Source organism: Vidua macroura, chromosome 6 (assembly GCF_024509145.1).
Source record: "Vidua macroura isolate BioBank_ID:100142 chromosome 6, ASM2450914v1, whole genome shotgun sequence".
Taxonomy (NCBI): domain Eukaryota; kingdom Metazoa; phylum Chordata; class Aves; order Passeriformes; family Viduidae; genus Vidua; species Vidua macroura.
In genome coordinates, this window is record NC_071576.1 from 55,359,996 (window position 1) to 55,383,485 (window position 23,490).

Below are 23,490 nucleotides of genomic sequence, written 5' to 3' on the forward strand. Positions count from 1 at the left end.
CTGGGCACTGACCAGGGGAAAACAGCTTTGCAGAGGACTTGGGAGTCCTGGTGGACTCAGAGTTGAACAAATTTCAGTATTTTAATACTTGAACTAAAGTTTTCATGTCCCTCTTGGTTTTAATGGTCCTCTTTGTGGACTGGCCAGCAAATCTGGGCATAACACAGCAGCAGCAGAGGGAGAAATGCCAAAGTTCAAGGAGCAGCCACTGTTCAACAGCCAGCAGGAGAAAGCTCAGCAGGCAGCACAGCCAGACTCAGAAAATGCAAACCTTACAGGAATTAAATCACGTTCTGGTTGATCTTTACAAGAATAAAGTAACACATTTAAAACACAAGGACTCATTGCTTAGGCTGCTTCTAGAAGAGAAACAAAAAAGTATAATTTAGACAAAGTGTTCAAGGCTATCAAAAAGAAATAGTAAAACGATTGCTTGAAGATTAGACACACAAAATACAGAACTTCTTTTTGCACTTACACAAAAAAGGAGAACATTTTATGCAGGCCATACAGCAACGAAACAAGTTTAAAAGTACCACCATCAAAAAAGAGACATTGACAATATAATAGAGAAAAAATGCTGCCATCAGGATGATTTAAGTATAAGGAATCTATCACCTTGTCCAACAAGATAGCTCTCAGCTACAAACCTCCCCCAATTTGAGTCAGTGCTTTAATACTTTTTCACCAGAAATGAGCCTGACAAATGGTGCTGCAGCAATGGAAAAAGTCATTGTGCAGAAATTGCTGTCTTCCAGTGTCTGTTTTTAAATCAGGTGGGAAATAAAAATAAGGAAGGAGAGAAGTCTACTTGGAACCTTCTGAGTCTCTGGATGGGAAGCATGGATGCTTCTGGAGCATCCATGGAAACAACCACCTCCCATGGAAACAACTGGAGTTCTATCCAGCTGTAAATACCAATAAATCACCACACACTCCACGTTCTTCTTTTTTGACATTTTTATTTATCAAAGACAGGACGACTTCTGTATTTAGAGTGATGGGAGAGATCCCATGACACTTTCATAGCTACAATAAGCTCAACCAAAAGGTATATTGTGGATTACATCAGGGATTTGGAACAACACCCAGTTGTGACTGGTGAACTGGTATCACTGGTGTCACGAGCACAAGTAAGGGTCCTCAGGAAGAGGATATCCCATTGGCAATGGACACAACTCTGGCAAGGATATGCCAGCAGCTCCAGAAGAAAAAGGAAGATCTGGCATCTCACCTGACTGAGAGGGTACCCAGGTGCCAGAGATGTCCCAAGGTCTGTCTCCACCATGGAGCAGAGCAATGTAAGTATTTCAGAATTTGACCTCTCACACCTACAGATGGAGCAGGTATTACTCATGCTATATAAATACACACCTATACTGTGCATTGGCATTTATGGAAAGAAAGTTCTGCAGGATTTTAATACTCTTAGGTGGAAGCTTGAAGGGTTAAGTTTACATGTCGCTGTTTTCAAACAAAACCCAAAAGCTAACTAAGTGGGGAAGTAACCTACATGTGCCATTTCATCTCCTTAGCATTTTATAATTGATATTCAGTATACCAATAAATACTCAGTGCAAAGCACATGCTCACTTAAAATCCTAAGCATGGATATATATGAGGAAAATCCAAAAAGAAGCTACCACATATTGTCTACATGCTCACAGAAATATATATATTAAAAAAAAAAAAAAAAGATAAGTGTTTCTCACTTATAGCAATATTTTGGTTTTGGTTTAAGAAATGTAGATGCTTTCTCCCAAAATAACAGCACTTGACAAGGTTATATCATTGGCTTGTAGAAAAAAAAAAAGGTACAGTGATGGGAACAAAATGTTTACATGACTTGAAACTGAATATTTCCATATTTATCACAAAGACTGCAGCAAGGTACACTTATGATCCAACACTTCTAGTGTTGAGGGCAAATCCACTGCTTGGTTTGTGACAAGGAGTATCCAAAGCAAAACAAATCAAAACCCACAGAAGTGCCAACCAAAAATAATGACAGTTTATGGGACAGGAAAAAAATTAGTTTCCAGCAGAAAAGCTGTAGTGTTCTTCTCTTTCACATCACCCACTGGAGTTTGCCCAGGTTCTCCACAAGATAACTGTGATTAGATGACTGTGATAACTGTGATAAGATGACTTCACAAGAGTTGACCTTCCCCATGAGCAGGGGGACAGATCAAAACACCCAATAACTGGTAACAACACACATCTCCTTCCCATGAATGGAGGCAGTGATTTAACAAACAGAACCTTGGGAAACAAAATTACACAGGAATTTTTCTGCCTATGGACAGGAGCTGAAAATACGCTATATAGAAAAGAGTTAATGGTTTTGTGTAACTTCATCTTGAAAGGACAGCTTACAAATCAGGATTATTACAGGAGCATCCATAACATGGCCATTAGAGAAGCAATACTGAAGGCTGCTTTGTTAACTCCAGTAATTGCACTCTCATTGCACAGGTCATGTTGGCAGCAAAAGAATTCAAAATTATCCAACAGGAAGGAATCGGCAATTTCATTCACACTGCACTGGGATGCCTTCCAGCAGGAGAAAGTTCTCAATTTACCTACGGAACAAAAGAAAATTAAACAGATTAAGAGAGCGTTGACAGTAACACTGGTTTTGGTACAGAGAAAGCAGTGCTTAGACTGCCACTGTTAAGAGAATAAAACAGTGAGGAGAAGGCAAAGCTCAATCTGTGACAGGGCCCATGGTGTAAACACAGAAATTGCATGGAGGCCTTGTGGTCTGTGTTGCCATGGCATCGGGGGACAGTGGAGGGAGGCAGAAGCTGCATGGTCTGGTTCTTCAGCCCCAGAAATGCTGCACAAACACAGCACAAACTTCCTACCAAGAAATATTCTGTACAAAGAGTGGAAGGTCTGACCACAGCCCCACCCACAACACTCTGCACAGCAGTGGCTAATAAGGTATAAAATGTACCCCCAATTTCAAAGCAAACTGGGAATGAGAATTTGACCTGAAATTTCAGGGACAGATCACTGGGCTTGGCCTCTCACCCTCCCCAGAAGGAACATTTTTTCTAAAGTCTTGTGTCCTGTAGTTCACGGACCATTCGTGCCCCCAGCATCAGACCTACAGTTTTGTTTTTGCCACAGTCACGTACTTCCTGTTTTAAGTTCAAGTGTTTAGAAGTTTCCAAATTTGCTTTCACTAGGAATTCAGCACTGTGTATCCAGTTTACCCACTAAGAAATACAGGGTGAAGCTTGAGTGATACCTGGCATCATCAGCCAGCTCAGCCTGCATTCACAGAACCATTTAGGCTGAACAAGACCTCTTCTGAGATCATCAAGCCCACTCTTTAACCCAGCACTGCCAAGCCCTCCACTATCCCATGTCCCCAGGTGCCACATCCACATGGCCTTTAAATCCCTCCAAGCACGGGGACTCCAGCACTGCCCTGAGCAGCCTGGGCCAGCACTTGACAAGTGCTTGACTTCACTCTCAGTGATCAGTGTGCAGAAGACAGAGCTGGAAGAGTCGATAAGGGTGGTAAAACACTGCCACAGATTGTCCAGAGGGGTGGTGGATGTCCCATCCCTGGAAACATTCAAGGCCAGACTCTGAGCAACCTGATCTAGTTAAAGATGTCCATCCTGAGACACAAATCACTTCTCCCTCAGGAAAAGAGAATTTATTTTAATAGTGCCAATTCATAAACTACCGAACCATTCATCTGCAGCTTTATTTTGTGGGCTATGCATCCTTTATCTGTTTTCATAGAGTAACAACTTGTATTTGAAATTCAATGCTGTCTTTATTTTTTCCAGCTCCCTTGTGTGGGTTTTTGTTTGTTTGTTTGCTTATTTTTTAAATCTTGTACAGCTACAACTCACATATCTAAATCATTACATTATTGCTTGGATATAAGCATGACCTTCTAGAGTATTTGCAAGTTCCTTTTGAGTGAGGCTGAGATGTGTACACTAGGGCCAGATTAGAGGTGTCCAGGCAATGAAAGCTGATCCAAGTGGGTTTATTTTAGGTCTGTGGGACACTGTACATACCAAATTTTAACTGCAAGCAAGTGTCTTCAGTCGTTAAGCAGGTGCTGTTGGTCCTGCACAGGGTAGGGCTGTTGTCACAGTGGTAACATCTTAAGGTATAACCTAAGACAACAAGGGTTTATCTTCACTGAGTAATAAACTACTGAGACAGCAGCAGCAGCATTAAAAAGGAAAAGGAAAAAAAAAAAAAAAAAAAAGAAGAATCACTTATCTGCATCTAATTGTCACAAAACATATGCCTGGTTGTTAAGCTCAAGACTTCAGCTAAAATTGTTAAACTCAAGACTTCAGTTAAAATTGACAAGCTTATGTCAGTGCACCAGTTGCGGCTGGCAATTTTGATAGGCACATCTTGAAGCATGTATTTATGTCACTTTTAAAAACACCATTATCTGCCTGCAGAACAAGATATTCGTTTGCTCCTTTTATCTGCTCTTCAAGAGTGCCTTTTCCAGGCAATGACAGATACTTGCAGCTGAGCTTTATTCTATCCATTTTTAAAATTCTATCTCCTTTCTCTCTCATACTACACACTAGCTTCCAATTCACACAAGAGGAATCCCATTCTCTAGCAGCAAAATACCAATTTTCTGTTGTGTTAAGCAGCACCACATCCTGCCCCCAGTTCTCTCTCCTGAGCATCTCCTATTCTGATTGTCTTGACCCAAGACAATGAGAACAGAAACCGAGCCCTGCTTCGATGGTTGTTGACATTCCCCACAGTGGTACTAAATAATCCAGGCCTTTCTTGCTGTTTTTACTCCCTCTGGCGTTTTCGTCCATGATTTTCCCAACCTCTGCCATAACATTAAACCAAAGTCCCTCTCTTCTACTCACCAGAGCCACAGAAAGTAATCAGAACAATGCAGGCACTCAGCAGGATGCAGTTCATCTTGGTCATGCTTCTTCCCTAATTAGATGGCATACAGAGATATTACAAGTTTATTTATTTAAGAGCAAAGTGCCCAGTGATGAACCAAGGTTTCAAGACTTGCGTCAGTATAAAACTGAAAGCACTATCCAGGAAAAGCAGGGAAACACAAGAGAGAAAATAACTGCACTTTCCAAGGAAGGATTTTTATTCTGAGAACAGGATTTTAATTCTCAGAACTAATATTTGAGCCCTGACAGGCTCAGATGGGTCTCCTCTCTTCTCTCTGATTACACCATTCAACAGGCCTCCCAATTTCTCACAGCTACAAATGCACCTAACAAAAAGCATGGTCTCAAATGCTTTTTCTCTTTCAGTAATTCCCCAGTAACCCTGGAGCCAGACTGCTCTCCTTTCTCCTCTCTTAAGGGGTTGCAATAGGTTTGGCTGCTCTGCAGGAGCTTTTGCCTCTCCTTTCCCAAAATTTCTCCTCTCACTGAGGGACTGACACAGGCAATAACTCACCAAGTGCCTGCAGCAGTGGCTCAGGTCTCCATGGCTGCTGCAATCTGTAGGCAGCAGTGCAATGGGAAGGTCAGGAATTTTTTAAACATAGGCAGCTCCAAAGCAGGAGTTCTCAGACAGATTTCTGCACACAGACTCTGAACTACAATCACAGCTCCTACTGAAAAACCTCTGCTACTGCAGAGTGGGATATTCTGAGGAGGCATCAAGCAGACACAGTAGGGAGAGAGGGACCACACTTGTGCTAGGAGGACATGATTTATGTTTGTCTTTAAAGTCCAAGTGGCATTCAAAGTTCCAAAATATTAAAGGCATTCAGAAAACAAGTTTTATATCTGATAAAACTGTAGTGAAATTGTCACTACTCTTAATTCTGCCTGCAACTATAAGATTTTAGCATGGCAGACCTTATCCATGTTAGGATAGAGCTTTTTCCTCCCAGGACAGTGACTGTGGACTTGACAAGATGGGTTCACAGCAAAAAAGTATTTAAATACTTTTCAACCTTAAGTCTAGTTAATTTTTCTACTGACAAAAAAAACGCCAAACCTCATCAAACAAAAAACCCAAACTTATCCAAAAGAACCTTAAGAAACCCCATCCAATGACTAAAAAAAACAATCTGCTCTCTTTTTTCTCCTCTCTGTGTGACTTACTGTTGAGCTGGGGGGAAACTATGAAAAACAAAACCATAATGTGCAAGATGAGCTTATTTTCTGGGGTAAACAACTTTGCAAGAAGCCCTTCAAGGCCAGAGGCTTGTCCCACAATAATGTGGATCTACAGGAGCGCTGTAAATTCTGGTGGTTACAGCAAGAGCCCTTCTGGACAGCAAACAAAACCACCCTGGGAATTTTTCCATCTTCCAGGCATCCTCAGTCACTCATGTGTCAGCAGACAAAAACAGCTTTTTGCCTTTTAGCAACACCAAGTAATGACCAGCATAAATATAAGGCAGATGAATAAAAATCATCAGAGCCAGAAAAACAGTAGTAATTCAATGCATCTACTTTTGGGAAAACAGTTGTTTTCAATTTCCTGACATCAGGAAATTCCGACCTTTGAAAAACAATTACTAAATACATAAACAGCAATTCACAATGTGACTTAGAAGAAATTAAAGGGGAAAACACCTCCTAAACTGAATTTTCTAAATTAGTCGTATCAGTCAAGCATCCGACCCATCTCAATGACAAGAAACAGCAGCTGCTACAGCGCGGAAGGCTCAGTGCCCGGTTGTGAAACAGAATTTCTCTGCAGTCCCACCTGGGAGGAGGCAGGCGGGCAAGACCCGCTGCTGCTGTCATCGCAGAAGCCAGCATGGGGAGGAATGGGGAAAGGACAGGGGAAGGGGACCACGAGCCGCATCCCCGCGGGGAGCGGCTCGCCCCGCGCCGTGTCCGGACGCGGCGGGGCAGGTGCCGGCGCCTCCTGGCCGCGTTCCACCGCCGTGCGCGGCCGCTCCGTCCCTCGGCCCCGCGCCCGGCCCGCGCAGCGCAGCGCAGCGCACTGCGGTGCGGCCGCCGTGACTCAGGGCACGGCCGCGGCCGGAGCGCATCTGCCCCGGGCCGAGCACGCAGTTCCACCCAAACGCTCCTCGCGGCTCCCGGGAAAAGCCGCCTTTCTCCCCGCTTTCTGCCCCCTTCTCTGCCCCGCAGCGGGGACCTGCGCGCTTCCCCCCGCGGCCACCGCTTGGCCTCGCCGAGCTCACGGCGCTGCCGCCGCTGCTCCGGGCTTGTCCCGCTCACCTTCCTCGGGCAAATCGGCCGTGTGCGGCGAGCGGCGATGCGACGCTGCCTCAGCCGGTGCTGCCTCTCCCGGCGGTGCCGCCTCCGGGGCGGGGCGGGGCGGGGCGGCGGCCGGGAGCCGCTGACGGAGCCAAGGCGGGAGAAGCGCTGCCTCGGGCCGGGCGGCGAGAGGTTCGTGGGTGCTCTCTGCTCCCACCGGCCGGGAAGGCTTCCAGGAACGCTTGCAGGGACGTGTGTGCCACCCTTCCTCACGCGTCATGTGGCCATGCCTGCGGCCATTGCCACTTTGGGGTTGGAAGGGAACTTCAATACCATTCGTTCCTGCCATGGACAGGGACACCTTCCACTATCCCAGGTTGCTCCAAGCTCCATCCAACCTGGCCTTGAGCATTTCAAGGATGGGGCAGCCACAGCTTCTCTGGGAAACTTGTGTCAGGGCCTCACCGTGCTCTGATTAAATAATTTCTTCCTGATATCCCATCTAAATCCACCCTCTGTCACTTACATGCCATTCCCCTTTGCCCTGTCACTCCAGGCCCTTGTCCAAGGTCCTTCTCCAGCTTTCTTGGAGGCCCTTTAGGTACTGGAAGGTGCTCTAAGGTCTCCCCAGATACCTCATGGTATGAATTAATAGATAAAGGAAAACACTGAAAGGTTTTAGAACACACAAAGGAAAAACCAGGAGTGGAAAGTGGCACCTTCCTCCAGAGGTTCCTGAATCTAGATTTAAACATTCACAACCCAGGAAAACATTGAACAGCAATAGAAATGAGGACCCCAAAAGTATTTTACTAATACTTAGATCCATGCTATCTAGAAAAGAAAAAAAAGGGTTCAGTGCTGACTTAAGGACAATATGAAATACCTGTAAAACTACCAGTTATATTTAAAAAGGATTCTTAGATTTATTTTTTGTCCCACCTAAACTGCCTATTTATTTACTAAACCTAAAGCAAATCCTAAATCACTCAGAACTTACATCAGATTCTCTTGGTGTGTTATCAGTCAGCTCAGTATATTATTTTCTGTCTAAAAGATTTTACCTCTGTTTAAGCCATAAATAAAAAAGGGATGTAAGAGTAAGATGCTTGTGCATTATTGGATGTAGCTTATTAAATGAGAATTCCCTCAATTAATGTGACAGAAAAAAATTCCCATATTAATTCACTTAGCTCAGGAACAGGGAACAAGGAACTTCAGCCACAGCTGAACATTTACCTGTTTTCCTTTCCCAAGATCTCGCAGGAGTTCCTCCAACAGAGCACTGTTTATCTGTATCATCACAGATAAATGGTATTTCAAACTTGACCTGAATTTTGCACCTTAAATTCTTTGCATAAATTTTGAGAAATTAAACAATGACAGAAAAAAATAACACCAGCACCAGAACACTAGAATAACTTGCACAGCAACTTTCAGTTGGGTTTTTTTATTTCACTGGCTGGCACACCACTTGTTTTTCCCTCTCTGATGCAGTCGCGGCAAAGAAATCATGGCCAAAGGTCCCCTCCATGCAACCAGCAAAATCCCACAAAAATGTTGAAGGAATCCTACAGAACAATTATAAAGAGACTGTCAGCATAGGGACAGAAAAAGGACCAGACCAGGTACATGTTTGTGTTGGATGTACCAGGGTTTCACCACAAGCTGAGTCACGGGCATTCAACGAGGCTGGTTTTAGCTGGCCAAATGAAGTCCTAACCAAGCATCAGAGGCAGATCTGAGTCAGGAGAAGGTGGCAGAGCTTCAGCTGAGCCTGCAGGACAGTGGTCGAAGGTAAGGACACTCCTGTGATTCCCGTGACTACAGAAGTGTTGGGCAGCTGGAGGCACTGGAGTGACCCTGCCCCACACCTGGGCTCACCCAGAGCAGTGAGGTGCTGTCTGTGGCAGTGGGACCTCGACTCAGCTCTCTCCTGCTGCTCAGTGAACATTCCCACAGTGCTGTCAACATCACCAACCCCTCTGTTTTCCATTTCACACTGATTCCATGATTCACACCTCTTGGGAGGGGTAAGGAGAGCCACTGGCTTCAGCCCCACTTCAAATGCACAATGTGAGGAGCTGCAGCGCTGCTGGCAGCTCCAGGCAACACACCCTGTGCTGAAATAGCTGCCTGAAGCAAAGAAACACCCTTTGGCCTGCTACAAACACATTCGTGCTCAGGGCAGGAGCAGCAATCCCTCCATTAGGGAATGGAAGTTCCTGGTTCCCTCCTCACTCCACACCCCTCTGCCACCAGCCGTGCCCAAAGCTGAGGCCTCAAACCCCGGCACCGCAGTGCTCAGGGGCTGAAAGCATAGCATTGTCCTGGATCTTGACTTCTCCCACAGAGAGCAAGAATTCCAGCTCAGAACCACTCCCCAAAAATGAGTGAAATTGCCAAGAGTTGGCAGTGTTTGTTGTGTAGAGTCCCATGCCCTTGAGCTGATTCCACTGCACTAGAACATAGAGATCCTGGGAGGAAACTTCCCAAGAACAGCCTCCAACCATGAGGGTAATCTGTCCTTGTAAAAACACAGCATGCTGACAAGCCCTGCAGTAAGTTCTAGTTCCACTAAAACCTTCTTGTACTGATCCTTGACAAAACTTGAGGAAATTTCTTACCCCTCACAGGTAATAGTGTGGTAATCCTCATGTTTTGGAAGCACTCCAGCAACTCAGTGTTGTTCTGACTCCTCTCATGGACAACACAAGCTGGTTTTGTTTCTGGAGATGTTTCACCTAACGACTGTTGCAGGGATCAGACTCAATAGTTGTTTCTCTACCTTGTGCCACTGTGGAAAGTGCACCAGGAAAAGCTGAGCACATGAAGAATCCAATACCTGGACTTGCAAAAAACAGAGAAATCTGGAAATTGGTCAGTAGTGGCTGGAACCACAATATACCAGTCTACCTCATAAAACCTACAAATTCTGGCTGTCAAAAGAAAGAACTGATACACCAGTGCTGGTCACAAAATTATTGCTCAAGTCTTGGCAAAAACAGTCCCATGTAGCACTTGAGAACAAAAGAGGCAGTTAAGTTGTTTATTAATGACAACAGAAACAAAATAAAAATGATAAAGCAAACAGATACTTCTTTAAATATAAATTTTCTAGTCATCTGCTGTTCTGCCAGCCTCCTATTTATTTGTTTTTCTTTTTTATTCAGTTACAAAAATCCATCCAGGGCTCAAGAAAACATGATACATAACATAAATTTGTCACCTATGACAACAGCAAACATCATGTAACAGAAAAAAACCTCAAAACATATTTACAAATCCATACTCTGTAGTCATTGAGAAATTCCTTACTTAACGAGTGGCAGATTATGCATGGACACTACATTCCCAGAGGCATTCTCCAGTCAGAGCCACTTAGCATAAAATCCAACTGACAAACAGATTGGTTATAAATAAGGCCAGTTTCACTCCTAATTTATACATTTTGATGACCAGAATATTTTGCTGCTACTATGTTAATTAAAAAAAAAAAAAATAGCATAACAGCACCTAATCTCACCCAAGTGGGATATTCAGACCAAACTGCAAGTTTCATTCTTAGCAGCAGTTATTGAGAGCAGAAACTCATGAGAAAGGACAACAGGATACATCCTTCTACTACTTTGTATAAAACCAAAACCCCACACCATATTTGCAGTATGATCATAAGTAGGCAGTACTTTAAAAATGTGAGATATGAGTACCTTGAACTATCAAGCTGTTTCACACTTCAGAAAAAAGTAAACAAAGCCCAAACACCTTCCTCTTCCTCTCCCTCCCCCGGTTTTCCTCCCTCTTCCCCCACTTCCAAACCAGGGATATAGAAGTTATACTCTTAATGAATATGAGAACTGGCACCAACATTCATGCTAGTTGCCCTGATGTGCAACCGAGTTCATTTACAACAGTCAGAAATATTCCTATGCACTAGCCCTGAAGAGTTCAGCTTATGCAAACTGTTTGGGAAAAAATCCCAAGAGTGTGACATGGCAGCATCCAGAGGGTGCAGAAATGTCCAACACTGTACATGGATCTCAGGAGTCATCAGTGCCTGTGGAATCTTCGTCTTCATCCACTGCAGATCCATTGGGATTTGCTGCCTAATACAAAACACACCCAGGTTTAAATAAACTCTTCCTTTCCGGTTAATTGTAAGAAAGCACTAACAATTGCCTAGAAAATCATCTGGGCTGCATTACCACACCCATTAGCTGAAGCAGACATTGTGATCTATGTCCTAAAACCAAAGTTAATTTGCAACAGAGGTCATTTTGCCAAACTACTTGACCTTTCACTTGCTAAGGATCCACTAGGTTTCAATATTCCATACCTACAATTATGTAAAGCCACAGTTCAGTAGCTCAGCTGTACCTGTTTTCTTGGTGGTTTAGGTTGTCTTTTACTAAAATAACTTAAAAACAAAAGGGTCATTACTATTTTTAAAACAGGAGTGGAGCAACAGAGAAAAGCAAATTACATGTCCAATCACCTCAAGGGAAGGAAGTTAGACAGGAAGGCAGTTACTATTCCCAAAAATGTGAGCAAGAGTTAAGAGATGTCATTTTCTGTTAGATGCACGACATCTGCTGGCACCTACTCTTAGAGCCACTGGGAATGAGTGTCTGAAATCCTGGGATAAACCTGTCACAGTGGGCAAAAAACTGCCTGCTCCTGAGGAAAGCTCACAGCTCCTCAGTGCTTGCACTAATACTGGAGATAAAATAAATCAAGAGCTCTTCTCTAAATGTGTCAAAGGAAAGGGAGAAATTATATAATTAACCCACGATCTCCAAACTAAAACTACATTATAATTAACAGCAAGTGAAGTATCTTGGTGATTTGCAAAGTCATTAAGTGACTTTATGAAATGCACTTTCTGCAAGAACTAATGCACATCACAGACTCTACAGTTTTTAAACTGTCATTAACTGGAGCATGTCTGAATAGAGAGATACATTTTTATGGCTAAAATTAATGAGTGTGCTCCCACCAAGGAGGGAGCTCTGAAACCCAAGCAGTTCATGCAATGCCATGTCTGCAGGCACCAGTGAGGAGCTCTGAATCGTGGGCCATGTTTTGTATGGAATCAGCAATATGAACACTATTCAGCACTGTAATTTTTGTCATTTTTATAATTTTGGGGCTTGTTTTAGCCAACTCCATCTCTGCTTACCATTCATGCTGTGGACACCTTGAACTCTGGACACACCATATGAAACCTAGGGATTGTGACATTAAAGAATCTGTCCTTGTTGTAGAGGCAGTGGAAGGTGTAGTAGCCCTCCATGTATCCAGAGGTTGTGGTAAACGTGGTACAGCTGGTGTACTCGTAGACTTTCCCTGGGCTGATAACTGGGAACTCTCCTGTGGGTAAAACATTATATTACAATAGTAAGGACTGATGGAGAACTACCATTTAGCAGTTGCTAAAGACCTGCACTCCACAACAGACTCAGGCAGATCAATTTGTATTCCAGCAGATGCACAAATGGATGCTCAGCAATTACTGATATTACAAAAAACTGGAGAGGGGTTAAGTAGCAGGATGTTCAGATACCCCTTACAAAACAACCTGAAAGCCAAAACAGAGGGACACACATCTCTTTTTCTCTGATTTTGATACAAAGCCCACCACCCGACAAACAGGCAATAACAGAATTTTAATATGAAGAACAGTAAATACTCTCTCTAGAATTTTTTCACTTACCAACTACTCCAGGACCTTGGACTTCTTCCACATCACCTTTGGCATTTGTTATTCTCCAGTATCGACTCTCCAGCTGACAGGCATTCTCAGGAAGGGCATCTTTGGACATTTCAATCCTAGAAGCCAAAGAACAGACTTAATATATTCCTTTCAATAAATGCTCTAGTGCCCTTGGGATCACCAAGCAGACTGGGAAAAGAAAACACCCACTAAAGTAACCCAAATCAGTTGGCAGTGTCCCTCTCCATGCTTCGCTGTCTTTTACCCTTTTCTAAATCACAAGAGCTGCTTATAACTGCTTTCCCCTACCCATCACTGTATTTTAGCAATTACCAATTTGACTGGTACTTTGTGTACCTGACAAAGTAATGATTAGGATTATTTTATTAAAAAGTACAGCATGTTGTGCACCTCCTGTTCATTTCAGAACATTTCTGAATGCTGTGCATAAATTTGCTTTGAACATTCCACAGGTCTGTCCTGCATTGTAAGAATAATTCAGTTATTTTTACCTGATTCTGTAAGTGAAGAAATAATGTGGTGGATGTACAGAACTGAGTTCAGGTAGAAAAGAGGTGGACACAGACACAGTGATATCTTCTGTGGTAGCAACACAATCTTTATCATGCACATACCTACAGAGAGGAGAGCATTAACTCTGCTGACAGCTCTGCATATTCAATACCAAAAACGGAACACATGAGGTGGTTGTTATTAATAATTAATATTAATAAAAACACTTGTTTAAATAGGGATGTGTCATTATAAAAAGAAAACAACCTAGAAACTCTAGCAGCAAATTTATTTACAGATCCAAGGACTTGGTTCTACAGCATCCCAGTTTGACAGAATTAAGGTTCTTGATTGTATTTAGAAGAAATTGCAAGTGCATGAATATTCAAACACCAGAACAAGTCCTGCTTATTTACATATTCAAGAGACCAATTAGCTGAAACATTTATTTTTTTAGTAACTCTGAACAGTCCTGCAGCAAAACCACACTCATGGCACACAGAATAAATATCATGTTGTTTGCTAAACTTCGGATCACTTATAATGCAAAATTCTGGTCTCATTAATGCAAAGTTACAAGCTATGAAGATTCTGGTTAAAAACTAAAGCTGCTTTAAGCACTCTGGTTTACATGTTTATTTCCAGTAGTTTAATGGGCTTTCTCCTCTCCCCACCACCAGCATTTGTATCAGATAACCAAAACTACTTGGGGAGAGGAAAGCATGCATAGAAGCAGCACCAAAACCTGGCACCAAGGTTACAAATCCCAGTCACAATACCTGAAAATCTGGTCTCTGATGATAGGATAACCTCCAGTGACAACTTTGTTTACATAAGATGTAAACCATTCCAAGTAAGATGTACCTAGATGGCAAGGAAGAAAAGCATTCCTAAGGATGGAAATTTTAGCAAATTTACCACTAAGCACATTGCAGTGAATACTTCAAGGAAAAAGTTTAAAGCTTTGATTATTTTTGTAAAAAACTCTCAGGCTTATTGAGACAGTCAATATTACAATCATTCTACCAACAAGGATAATTTGGAGAAACCAATTAAGAACTAAAGAGTTCAGGGTGCATCCTACAGAAATGATACAGCCAACAAAGAATCTCTTAGCTAAGTATTTAACATAATAATCAGGGTCTCATCACTTGGATTCCATATGGAAAGCTTCTAAGGAACACTGCAGCACTTCCTCTCCTTTAAAAGAGGGATAAATCAGAGACACACTCTGCACACCTCTACAACCTCAGAAGACTAAGGCTGTATCATTCTGGGATTTTGTACACTTGCAGCCATTGTCTAAGAACAGCTTTTCACACACCCACAGCCATTATTTTGGAACAGTTTGATTGCTAAGCAGACACTCAAGCTGTCACATTTAATTCTCAAAGAACAGAGTTTCACATACCAGCTCTGCATAAGAATTTCTCAGCCATAAATCTTCCAAGCATATAGAGTTCAATAGAAAAGTAGAGAGTTCAACTGTTTGTCAATATTAGTGATTCAAAACTGGATTGAAGCTGAGCTACCAAGAAATTATTATCCTTGCCTTCCCTGATGTGTTATCAAGTACTCCCACTCCTGAGATTAAGTGTACTTACCACCTCTTCCCTGGTGCATGAGCTGTGTGTGCTGTCCTTTGATCTTTTGGAATTCTAAGGGACTCCAAGTTTATTATCCTTTCTACCACTAATCCACAAAATGCAAACCTTGTATAAAGTAGCTCTGAATGGAGGAAGTGGATCTATCTACCTGCCACCTTCAAAATGCCAAGAGAAATGCTGTGTATGGAATTTCCCCTCCATCCCATGGTAAACCAAGATTAAGCCAAGTGGAATACTTCTAAATATGTTGGATGATCCCACACTATTTTATTTTGAATATTTAATCTAAAGTGTTACCTGTAATGAACATAACAATAGTAGATGGATTGCGAGCCATTTGCTCCTGAAAGGGAAAGAAGTTTAAGGATGTATTAGACAGCATTGGACTTTCAAGGTTACCATTTAAATAACACAGGGAACACTTTCCCTATATTCACTAAACCTTAAGTCTGGCTGCATGACCCATCATTGCAGTCCCAGTCAGATCCTCAGACATGTAAAACTCACAGTGCTCCCATGACCACTGAATTTACAGCTTCAACTTCCCACTAAGGCTCCTGCACTACCAGTGAGCACAGAAGTACTTTGGGAAAACAAACACATCTTCCTTACTGGACACTGGTAGAAGATCTCGTATTTATTCCGTCCCTCCACACTCTCCAGGGCCATGTACTGACTGAGGCCAGTGTGGATGCAGAAGGTCAGGGGAAGGCATTGCTTGAGCCCCAGCCTCTGCTGGAAGCCTCCGGCCGCCGTGTCGATGTCCAGCAGGTCTTCGGAGCGGTAGTGGTTTGACAGGGCCATGCTGCCCATCAGGCTGGGAACAACAAAACCAAGGAACACAAACAGGAGACATCACTCACAAGGCAAAGCTGGCTTGTCATCTTCTGGAAACTACTTCTTTCAATGCTCTAGATGCGTATTAGACTGAGGAGAAATCCAAGTCGAATATCCACATGCTGAACTAGGTTACTAGTTCACATCACCCTGGCTTTGTGGAAGCATCACCCAAACCTGAGTGTACACTCCACACCCACACTCCCAGCTGGGAACACCAGGGAAAGACAAATGAGATGGAAATTCCTGCAGATGCTGAGCAGATGCTGTTTTGAAAGCAGTGACTCAGGTGCAAGCTGCCACATGTCAGCATGCTAAAAGCTGATCCCATCCTGGGCAACAGGTTCCATTCCTCTTTCTCCTTAGGAAGTCTAGCCTGGAATTAGCACATTCTACAGAAGCTGTGCCAACACAGAAACCTGAAGCATCTAACAAGGACAAGTCCCACATAAGTTTCTGTTTCTGATCTAACAACCTGCTGTACAAACTTCCACTGCCTACCCCTGATCTTCCCAGTATTCATCCCCCACCAGTGGGACCACACCTTCCTCTGGAAGCCTTTCTCCAAGCTGGAAGACTTCTCCAGAGCTTTGTGTCTGCTCCTGCAGCCCCTCCATAGCCACATCATTACAGTAAAGGCTTTGTGGGAGTGAAACAGTGGGAAGAGAGGATGCAAATGGCTGCAGAGAACCATTTGAAACCTACAGAACTAGGGCACCTATCTCCTCTCTAAAAAATTTTCAAGTCTCTCCTAGAAACCAGAACTAGAAATCATCCTTATGGGTTCATAAAACAGTTTCCTGAATACCTTCTGCATATAAAACACTCGAATTGGAGAAAGCTGCACCTTCTTTATGAGTGAAGGTTTTGGCAGAGCAATGCGAGTGCATTCCTCCCTACAGACATTGCAAAGATTTGCTGTAGTTTTCCCATCTTTTGCTTATGTTTGCAGCACTTCATCAGGTGCTTCAAACACGTAATTCTTCTACAGCAGGAATACCAGAAACTTTGGTCATCAGCTTTCTAACCTTAATTTAAAAGGAAGTTTTCCACTGCAGAAACTGCATAAAATAGTAATATCTTCTATTGAGGAAACTTAATTTGCAGAACTGAAAATTTGATTCTACTTTAATATGACTAACTGGTTTTAAGTTGTTCCCTAACCATTTTAAAGAATAAAAGAATTACTAAAGAATGAAGCTTAAAGAGTGCAAGGGGCTAATTTACTTCTATAATACAAAGCCAAACTTCAGGGGAGCAACTTGCAGTGCTATGATTAAAAGTCTAACAGCTGGAAGTTTAGAGTTGTTGCAAAAATCTGACAAGGGTTCTCACTAGGAAAAGGGGAAGTGTAAGAGTAATTTGAGCAATTAGAAAATCACACTGGGCTTCCAATTACTTCCAAGATTAGAAGACAGCCAATTCTGGAAGCGTCTCTTAACCAGTCACTCAGTCACAATACATTTAAATGCTTCATTTATCCTGTTCAGGGGACATTTCATCTTTTAATAAGTGAAGTGTCTAAGAAATACAAAAGGAATTAATACTTGGAAAGTAGCTTTCAGTCCTTACCCTGGAACAACCAACTTCTGTCCATTATGGATACGGAACGAACACCGATAGTCATCGGGGAGTTTGCAGCGGATTTGTGCTTCCACAGCATCCAGATCTTCCTCCCTCACGCTCTCTGGAAAAGAAAGGATAGTTCAGGTATTTCAAACACAAAGCATGGAATCTGTAAATGCCCTCATCCAACCAACGTGGACTCAAGTCAGTATCTGGTGGCTTCACTGGATGCTGGGTGGTACACAATGAGTATCACATAAATTTGGAAGGAAAATGATGACTATAATTGATTATTTAATACAACACCAATCTCAGTCCAGTGCAACCTCAACAGGCTTGAAAGCAGCATATGTTTATAAAGTGGAATGAACCTTTTCCCCACATCACTGCCAACAACTGAGTCCCAGTTACAGCTCTCAGGCAGTATCGATTTTACTCTTCCATCACCCTAAGGGTTGCTTCTTTCAGTTTCCAGTTCAATTGGTGACACAGAAATGCTGGTTGCAGCCCTCATTCACCTGGAATCTGAAGCAATAAATGGGTTGTAAAAGGGGGATTTTCAAATCAACAACGCAAAGGGGTGGAGAAGAAATATTCTTACATTTCCACATGCACTTCAGGGTGGTTCCAACACCCTCACTTCCAGCAAAAATCAACTGGGTGGCCTCTGTGATCTGTTCCAATTCGTTTTTTAAAAAACCCTTTTCATACTGATTATCTGTTTCATTAACAGGACATAAATTAACACTTCATTGAAACAGTGTCCCTTACAAATGGTATGAAAATGCCTAAATTTTACCTAAAACCTGCCATCATTATGTAAGAGTGGAAATTGGTAATTTGAAATTTATTTTTGTCTTTCTGTACATAAATAAAAGCTTCACATTCTATCTTGAAAAATACTTTGCAAAATGTAATAATCCAGCACTATCCAAGCAAACCAAGAAAATGCAAGATTTAAATGGGATAATCTGTCTCTTAATATTGTCTCTTAAGAAATCATTTGTCTCTTAATTTCACATGTCAGGTTAAATTAGACATTGTGGTCTAAAAGTCAACTTCATACAGAAAACTGAAATGCAGCTGAAAATGCAAAAGCTTTTTTGTCCCCTATACCAGAAAAGCCAAAACTTGCTGTAGCTGTGATTTATGACCTAGAACACTGGAAGTACTTCAAGGATTAAAATACAAACTGAAACTGAAAACAGAATCTAGGAGAGGAGTTAAAAAAAAAAAGGAAAAATTAATGTTCCACCACTGGACCACTGTAAGACCTACAGAAAAAAATAAAACCCAACAACATCCTTTTTGTCTGGCTTCAGATTAAAAGGTCTGCTTTCATGTGACATTGTTTTAATGAGGTCTTATGAAAACCTCACAAATAAAATCCCACCAGCAGGTCCTCAAAGCAATGGAGTTACTACACTAAAAAATAACAAACAATAGATCATAGCAACCTAAAAGTGTGATAAAGACAGAGCAGTCACTAGAAAAAAATCACCTTCATTTCAGAGAATCTTTGGATTAGTAGGAACTGGGCAAGGACTCTGCCTGTGTTTGCAAGGAAGGGAGAGCACATCTACCTGACTTTCAGGATTCTGCTAATTACGGCACACAACTTGCATAAAAGCAGCAGGAGGCCTAATAACAGGCAGGGCTGGGTGAACCAACCTACCCACAAGTGTGCCAGGTACCTTTCAGAGAGCTGATCATGCGCGGACACCACTGCCCCAAGTACTGCTCCAGGTCATCCCAGGCTTTCTTCAGCGTGGCATAGTAGTGGATGTATCTTCCTAAATCAGAGTAGGTGCTGATGAAGATGGCTCTCCAGCTCTGATTCCGGCGGTTTTTTTCCTTCCTAGGGGGACAATGGAGAAAATGTGTTCAGATGGCAGCTTGAAGAGACTTCTAAACCCAAGGAGCTGGTATTTGTTATTTGGCAGGAACGGGATGCATAACATTAACCCAGGAACATTCTGTGCCATGTGAAGCTACACAAATTCAATTAATTCCAGCATCTATTCAACAGCAAGTTGGAACAGAATTGGGAAACATTTGGGCTACTTAGGGGAATATTTAGAAACAATACTCCTTTACACAGAGTGCCTTCTGAACAGTGCTCTGTCTGGTAGTGAACCTTAGAGCTGGTGAAAAGCTAATTCACATCCCTCATTACTCAGCTTTTCTCAGCTATGGAGAAGCTGAGAGTATGAGCTGGATGTAAGATGGACTGAAAATTGGCTGAACGACATCTCTTAGAAATTCATTTTCATAGGAAAAAAAGCTTAAAACAATCTCACTTACTCTGAAATGAGCCAGTATTTTTTGCAGTGTCTTTTCCACAGTGGGTCATGGCTTGAGAGCTGATTTAATCTTCGATTCAAATAGCAGCAGCTATAAATATAAAATCATTTAATGTGATTGCAGCAAAACAAACAGGCAGAAATGCTGTATCACACATCACCCTCTCATGAAATAAACACAGAGCTTAAAAACGATTTGGCTGTCCTTTTAGAGCTGTGCTTACAATGGTTAAAGCTCTTCATCACAGTTGTGTAAGTCATGAACTACTTTTCCACACACTTAAAGAACTGGCAGCAATTAAGTACTTTTATAAAGCAGGTCACCCTGCAGACCTACACCAGAGTAAACAGTGCCTGAAAGATTCCAGCATGACTCCACTCCACCAGTGGAAAGCACTCCAATAGCACAGGATGCTATGATTTAAATCCCTTTTTATCTGGATGGTCAGGCTCTGACATATCTTTTCCACAGTAAGCTACAGAAACCATACAGTTTGAGTATTACAAACTTACTTTCCTCTTTAAATTGTTTAAATAACAAACTTTGAAGAAAGTCTCCAAAAGACACCATCAGTTTAGATGTGGCAACATCATTTCTCTGGTAGCTCATTCTACAGTGTCAAGTGTGTGTTTCAAAGACTGTGATTAACCCCAAATGAGGGTACCAAACAAGGTTCCAGTTATTGCTTTTTGGGGTTTTATAAACTCTGTAAACTAGAATTGTATTAGTATCCCAAAATCAGCCTCAACAAAGTTCTTCTCCTGTATTCCCTGACATTACCCTTTCCATCCACATCCCCACAAACACATTCAAGTCACACCTGGACATCTGGCTGTGCAAACATTTCATGACATGGGAATTTTTTATATTTTTGGGGGGTGGGGAACTGAAATAACCCAAAGGAAAAAAGCCCTTGCAGAAATCTATTGTACTGGTGTTTATCAATTTCTGTAATTTCTGGAAAGGAGTAAGTCACCACGGCATCACAGGAACATGTGGCTTCAAACATAATAAAAGTGGTATTAAAGCCATTCTCATTAATAACACAAACAATGGAAAAGTTGGCACATGATCAAATATCTAAGGGCCACCATAACAACTGTTACATTTTTTGCTTATGCTTAATGTCTTTTTTGCTGATATCCTAATACAATTCTCCCTGATATCCTTATCATTCTTGACTAATATTTATTAGGGGTAATAAAAGAACCAAAACCCCCACATTTCTGGTAATATTCTGTTTTCTTCTTACACTTATTCCTCCCTCTTTGATTAAACACTTTGGTTTCAATCGCTGCCAAACCTTGCACTTGACTGCTGAGGTTTTACCCAAAACCACACTCTCATCTTCATTGTATGACTCACAACCTTTCAGCCACCGAGCCTAAAAGGCACCTGCCACTTTCATTCAAGTTTTTTTTTTTCCCTTGAAAAGTCACCCTATTTCGTTTCGTTTGGTTTTCCTCAAACGGTGGAATACATTTACTATCAGCAAGACCACCCTTTGTTTGCCCGTAGAAACACAAGCTTCGGGGGAATACTGATTTCAGAAATTTACTTACTGCTTCATTTAGGTACAAACACATAATGGGGGAGAGAAAAACCGATTAATTGAATGGTTTGGATTGGAAGGGACCTTAAAGATCAATGAGTTCTCCTACCATAGGCAGCGACACCTTCCACTAGACCGGGCTGCTCCAAACCCCGTCCAACCTGGCCTTGGACACTTGCAGGCATGGGGCAGCCACAGCTTCTCTGGGCACCCTGTGCCAGGGCCTCACCACCTTCTCAGTAAAAGGGAACATTTCATTTTGTTAGAAAGATGACGGTAAAAGAGGGGAAAGCCCGCTGCTGCTGGAAGGGAAGGGTGCTCAGACCATGTCCTCCCCTCAGCGCCTCCTCCGGAGGCAGGCAAGCCCTTTCCCCGCACAGCCCGGGGAGCGCTCCGCCCGCCGCGCCCCTGCCATCCCCCCGGGCCGCCCGTGCCATCCCCCCGGGCCGCCCGTACCTCACCAGATCCCGGTAGTCGAGGAAGCTGAGGATGAGCAGCAGCGGGTCGGTGGGGAGCAGCTCCAGGCTGAGGGTCGGCGAAAGCTCCATGTCCGGGGGCGCCGCCATCTTGCGAGACGTCCCCGGGATGCGCCGCCCATCACGCCTCCCTCCGCGCCGCCGGAGCAGCGCCTCCCGGGGGCGGCGGCTCCGCGGCATCCTCGGAGCTGATAAATCGGCCCGTAGAGATGCTACATCAGCCCTCGGAGCTGCCAAATCTGCCCTCGGAGCTCCCAAATCGGCCCTCGGGAGGTGCCAAATCTGCCCTCCGAGCTGCTAAATCGGCCCTCGGAGGTCCCAAATCGGTCCTCAGAGGTCCCTGATTTGCCCTCGGACCTGCCAAATCTGCCCTCAAAAGTGCCAAATCTGCTCTCGGAGCTCCCTAATCAGCCCTCGGACCTGACAAATCAATCCTCGGAGGTCCCAAATCTGCCCTCAGAAGTGCCAAATCAACCCTCAGAACGCCGAAATCAGCCCTCAGAACTCAGCCCTCAAAAGTCTGAAATCAGCCCTCAGAACTCCTCACTCAGTCCTCAGAACTCAAAACTCTGCTCTCAGAACTCAGGCCTTAGAATTGAGAACTCTCAGAACTCAGAGCTCAGCCCTTGGTCTCTTGAAATTCAATTTATGTGCCAAGGGGTTTTGGTCAGGGAACAGTCCGCTTTTCACAAGATCAGCTTCTTAGTGAAGCTGATGGACAATAATAAGTGGGCAAAACTGAGACTGGGAAAATAAACTTACTGAGTTGAATATCATCAAAACAAAACCAAAAAAGTGTTGCATCTCCAGGATCACATTTTATAGGAAAAAACACTCAATGTGCAACAGCTGCATAAACAATAGATGCTACTCTTTTAATGCCCCTCACCTTTAGTGAGTTAAATATTCTTATATGAAAGAAGGAATTATTTCTTCTGTGTGATTTTACACTAGAAATTATTTTCTTTTCTCACTTCTTTTTCAGGTAGGATTTAAATGAAACAATTCATTGTCCTAGGAACACTGCTCAAATAAGAACTGGAAAGGAACAAGGGGGTGGTTTTATGACTGCGCTATTGCTAGCTGTTGGGAAGCTTTTTGTCCTTTATAATTTCTATAATTGTGAAGTTCCCTGGAGAGAAGAAAACACAATAGCAAAAGTATATTTGAAATGCTAATAAAATGATATTACTTGTGTTTGTCCTTGGGTTTGTGGCCCATGAAAATCCAATAATGCAGAGCCAATAGAAGGTCCATAATTCTTTATGTCTTTCAGGTTTTGCCAAAAGCCTGGATAGTTTTGCTTCTAGCACTTGCATAGATCCAGGCTGTTACTCAAGGGCTTAGGCAGTGGTGAAGATGGAGGTGGAGAAGCTATAGGAGTTAGTTATAAAAATTGATTATCAACCCGGGTCAGGCTAGAGGCTCCTCAAGTGCAGAAATGGCTGGCATTTTACTTTCCTAATGGATATCCTAACAATTATTTCAACAAAAACAAAAACATAGTAAACCAGAAATATCTGTTGCTGAGATTGAAGGAAAAAAAAAAAAAATAAAAGCAACCAACCAAAACCCACAGAACCAAAAGCAAACATAAACCCGTTTGAAATTGTAGTATCTCAGTGTTTTACCCACAGCAGCCCTTGCATCCTCCACCAAGTAACTGACAGCTGCAGAAATTGTGACACCAGTAAGTTGTCATGGAATTTTCCTAGCTCAGCCTAGACATAAATGTTCTTTTCCACTTCAATAA

The 23,490-nt window shown here is 42.7% G+C and overlaps 2 protein-coding genes across 4 annotated transcripts; both read right to left on the minus strand.

Annotated features, from left to right (window-relative positions):
• Positions 1-942: 942 nt before the first annotated feature.
• Positions 943-8,309, minus strand: CD59 (CD59 molecule (CD59 blood group)). Of its 3 annotated transcripts, none has more exons than XM_053979763.1 (4): positions 7,191-7,298; positions 4,884-4,956; positions 4,047-4,148; positions 943-2,582 (listed from the first exon to the last, which is right to left on the minus strand). In XM_053979763.1, the coding sequence occupies exons 2-4, from the start codon at positions 4,945-4,947 to the stop codon at positions 2,389-2,391; spliced, it is 360 nt and encodes a 119-aa protein (XP_053835738.1). In that variant the 5' UTR covers positions 4,948-4,956; positions 7,191-7,298; the 3' UTR covers positions 943-2,388. The 3 variants fall into 3 exon arrangements, with proteins under 3 accessions (XP_053835738.1, XP_053835736.1, XP_053835737.1); XM_053979761.1 differs by lacking the exon at positions 7,191-7,298 and adding an exon at positions 6,709-6,844; XM_053979762.1 differs by lacking the exon at positions 943-2,582 and having other exon boundaries at positions 4,062-4,185; positions 7,191-8,309.
• Positions 8,310-10,204: 1,895 nt separating this feature from the next.
• Positions 10,205-21,932, minus strand: FBXO3 (F-box protein 3). The gene is made up of 11 exons (XM_053979760.1): positions 21,718-21,932; positions 19,710-19,799; positions 19,100-19,263; positions 17,412-17,526; positions 15,615-15,819; positions 15,300-15,345; positions 14,175-14,259; positions 13,395-13,517; positions 12,883-12,998; positions 12,349-12,539; positions 10,205-11,275 (listed from the first exon to the last, which is right to left on the minus strand). The coding sequence occupies exons 1-10, from the start codon at positions 21,915-21,917 to the stop codon at positions 12,352-12,354; spliced, it is 1,332 nt and encodes a 443-aa protein (XP_053835735.1). The 5' UTR covers positions 21,918-21,932; the 3' UTR covers positions 10,205-11,275; positions 12,349-12,351.
• Between the last annotated feature and the right edge of the window lie 1,558 nt (positions 21,933-23,490).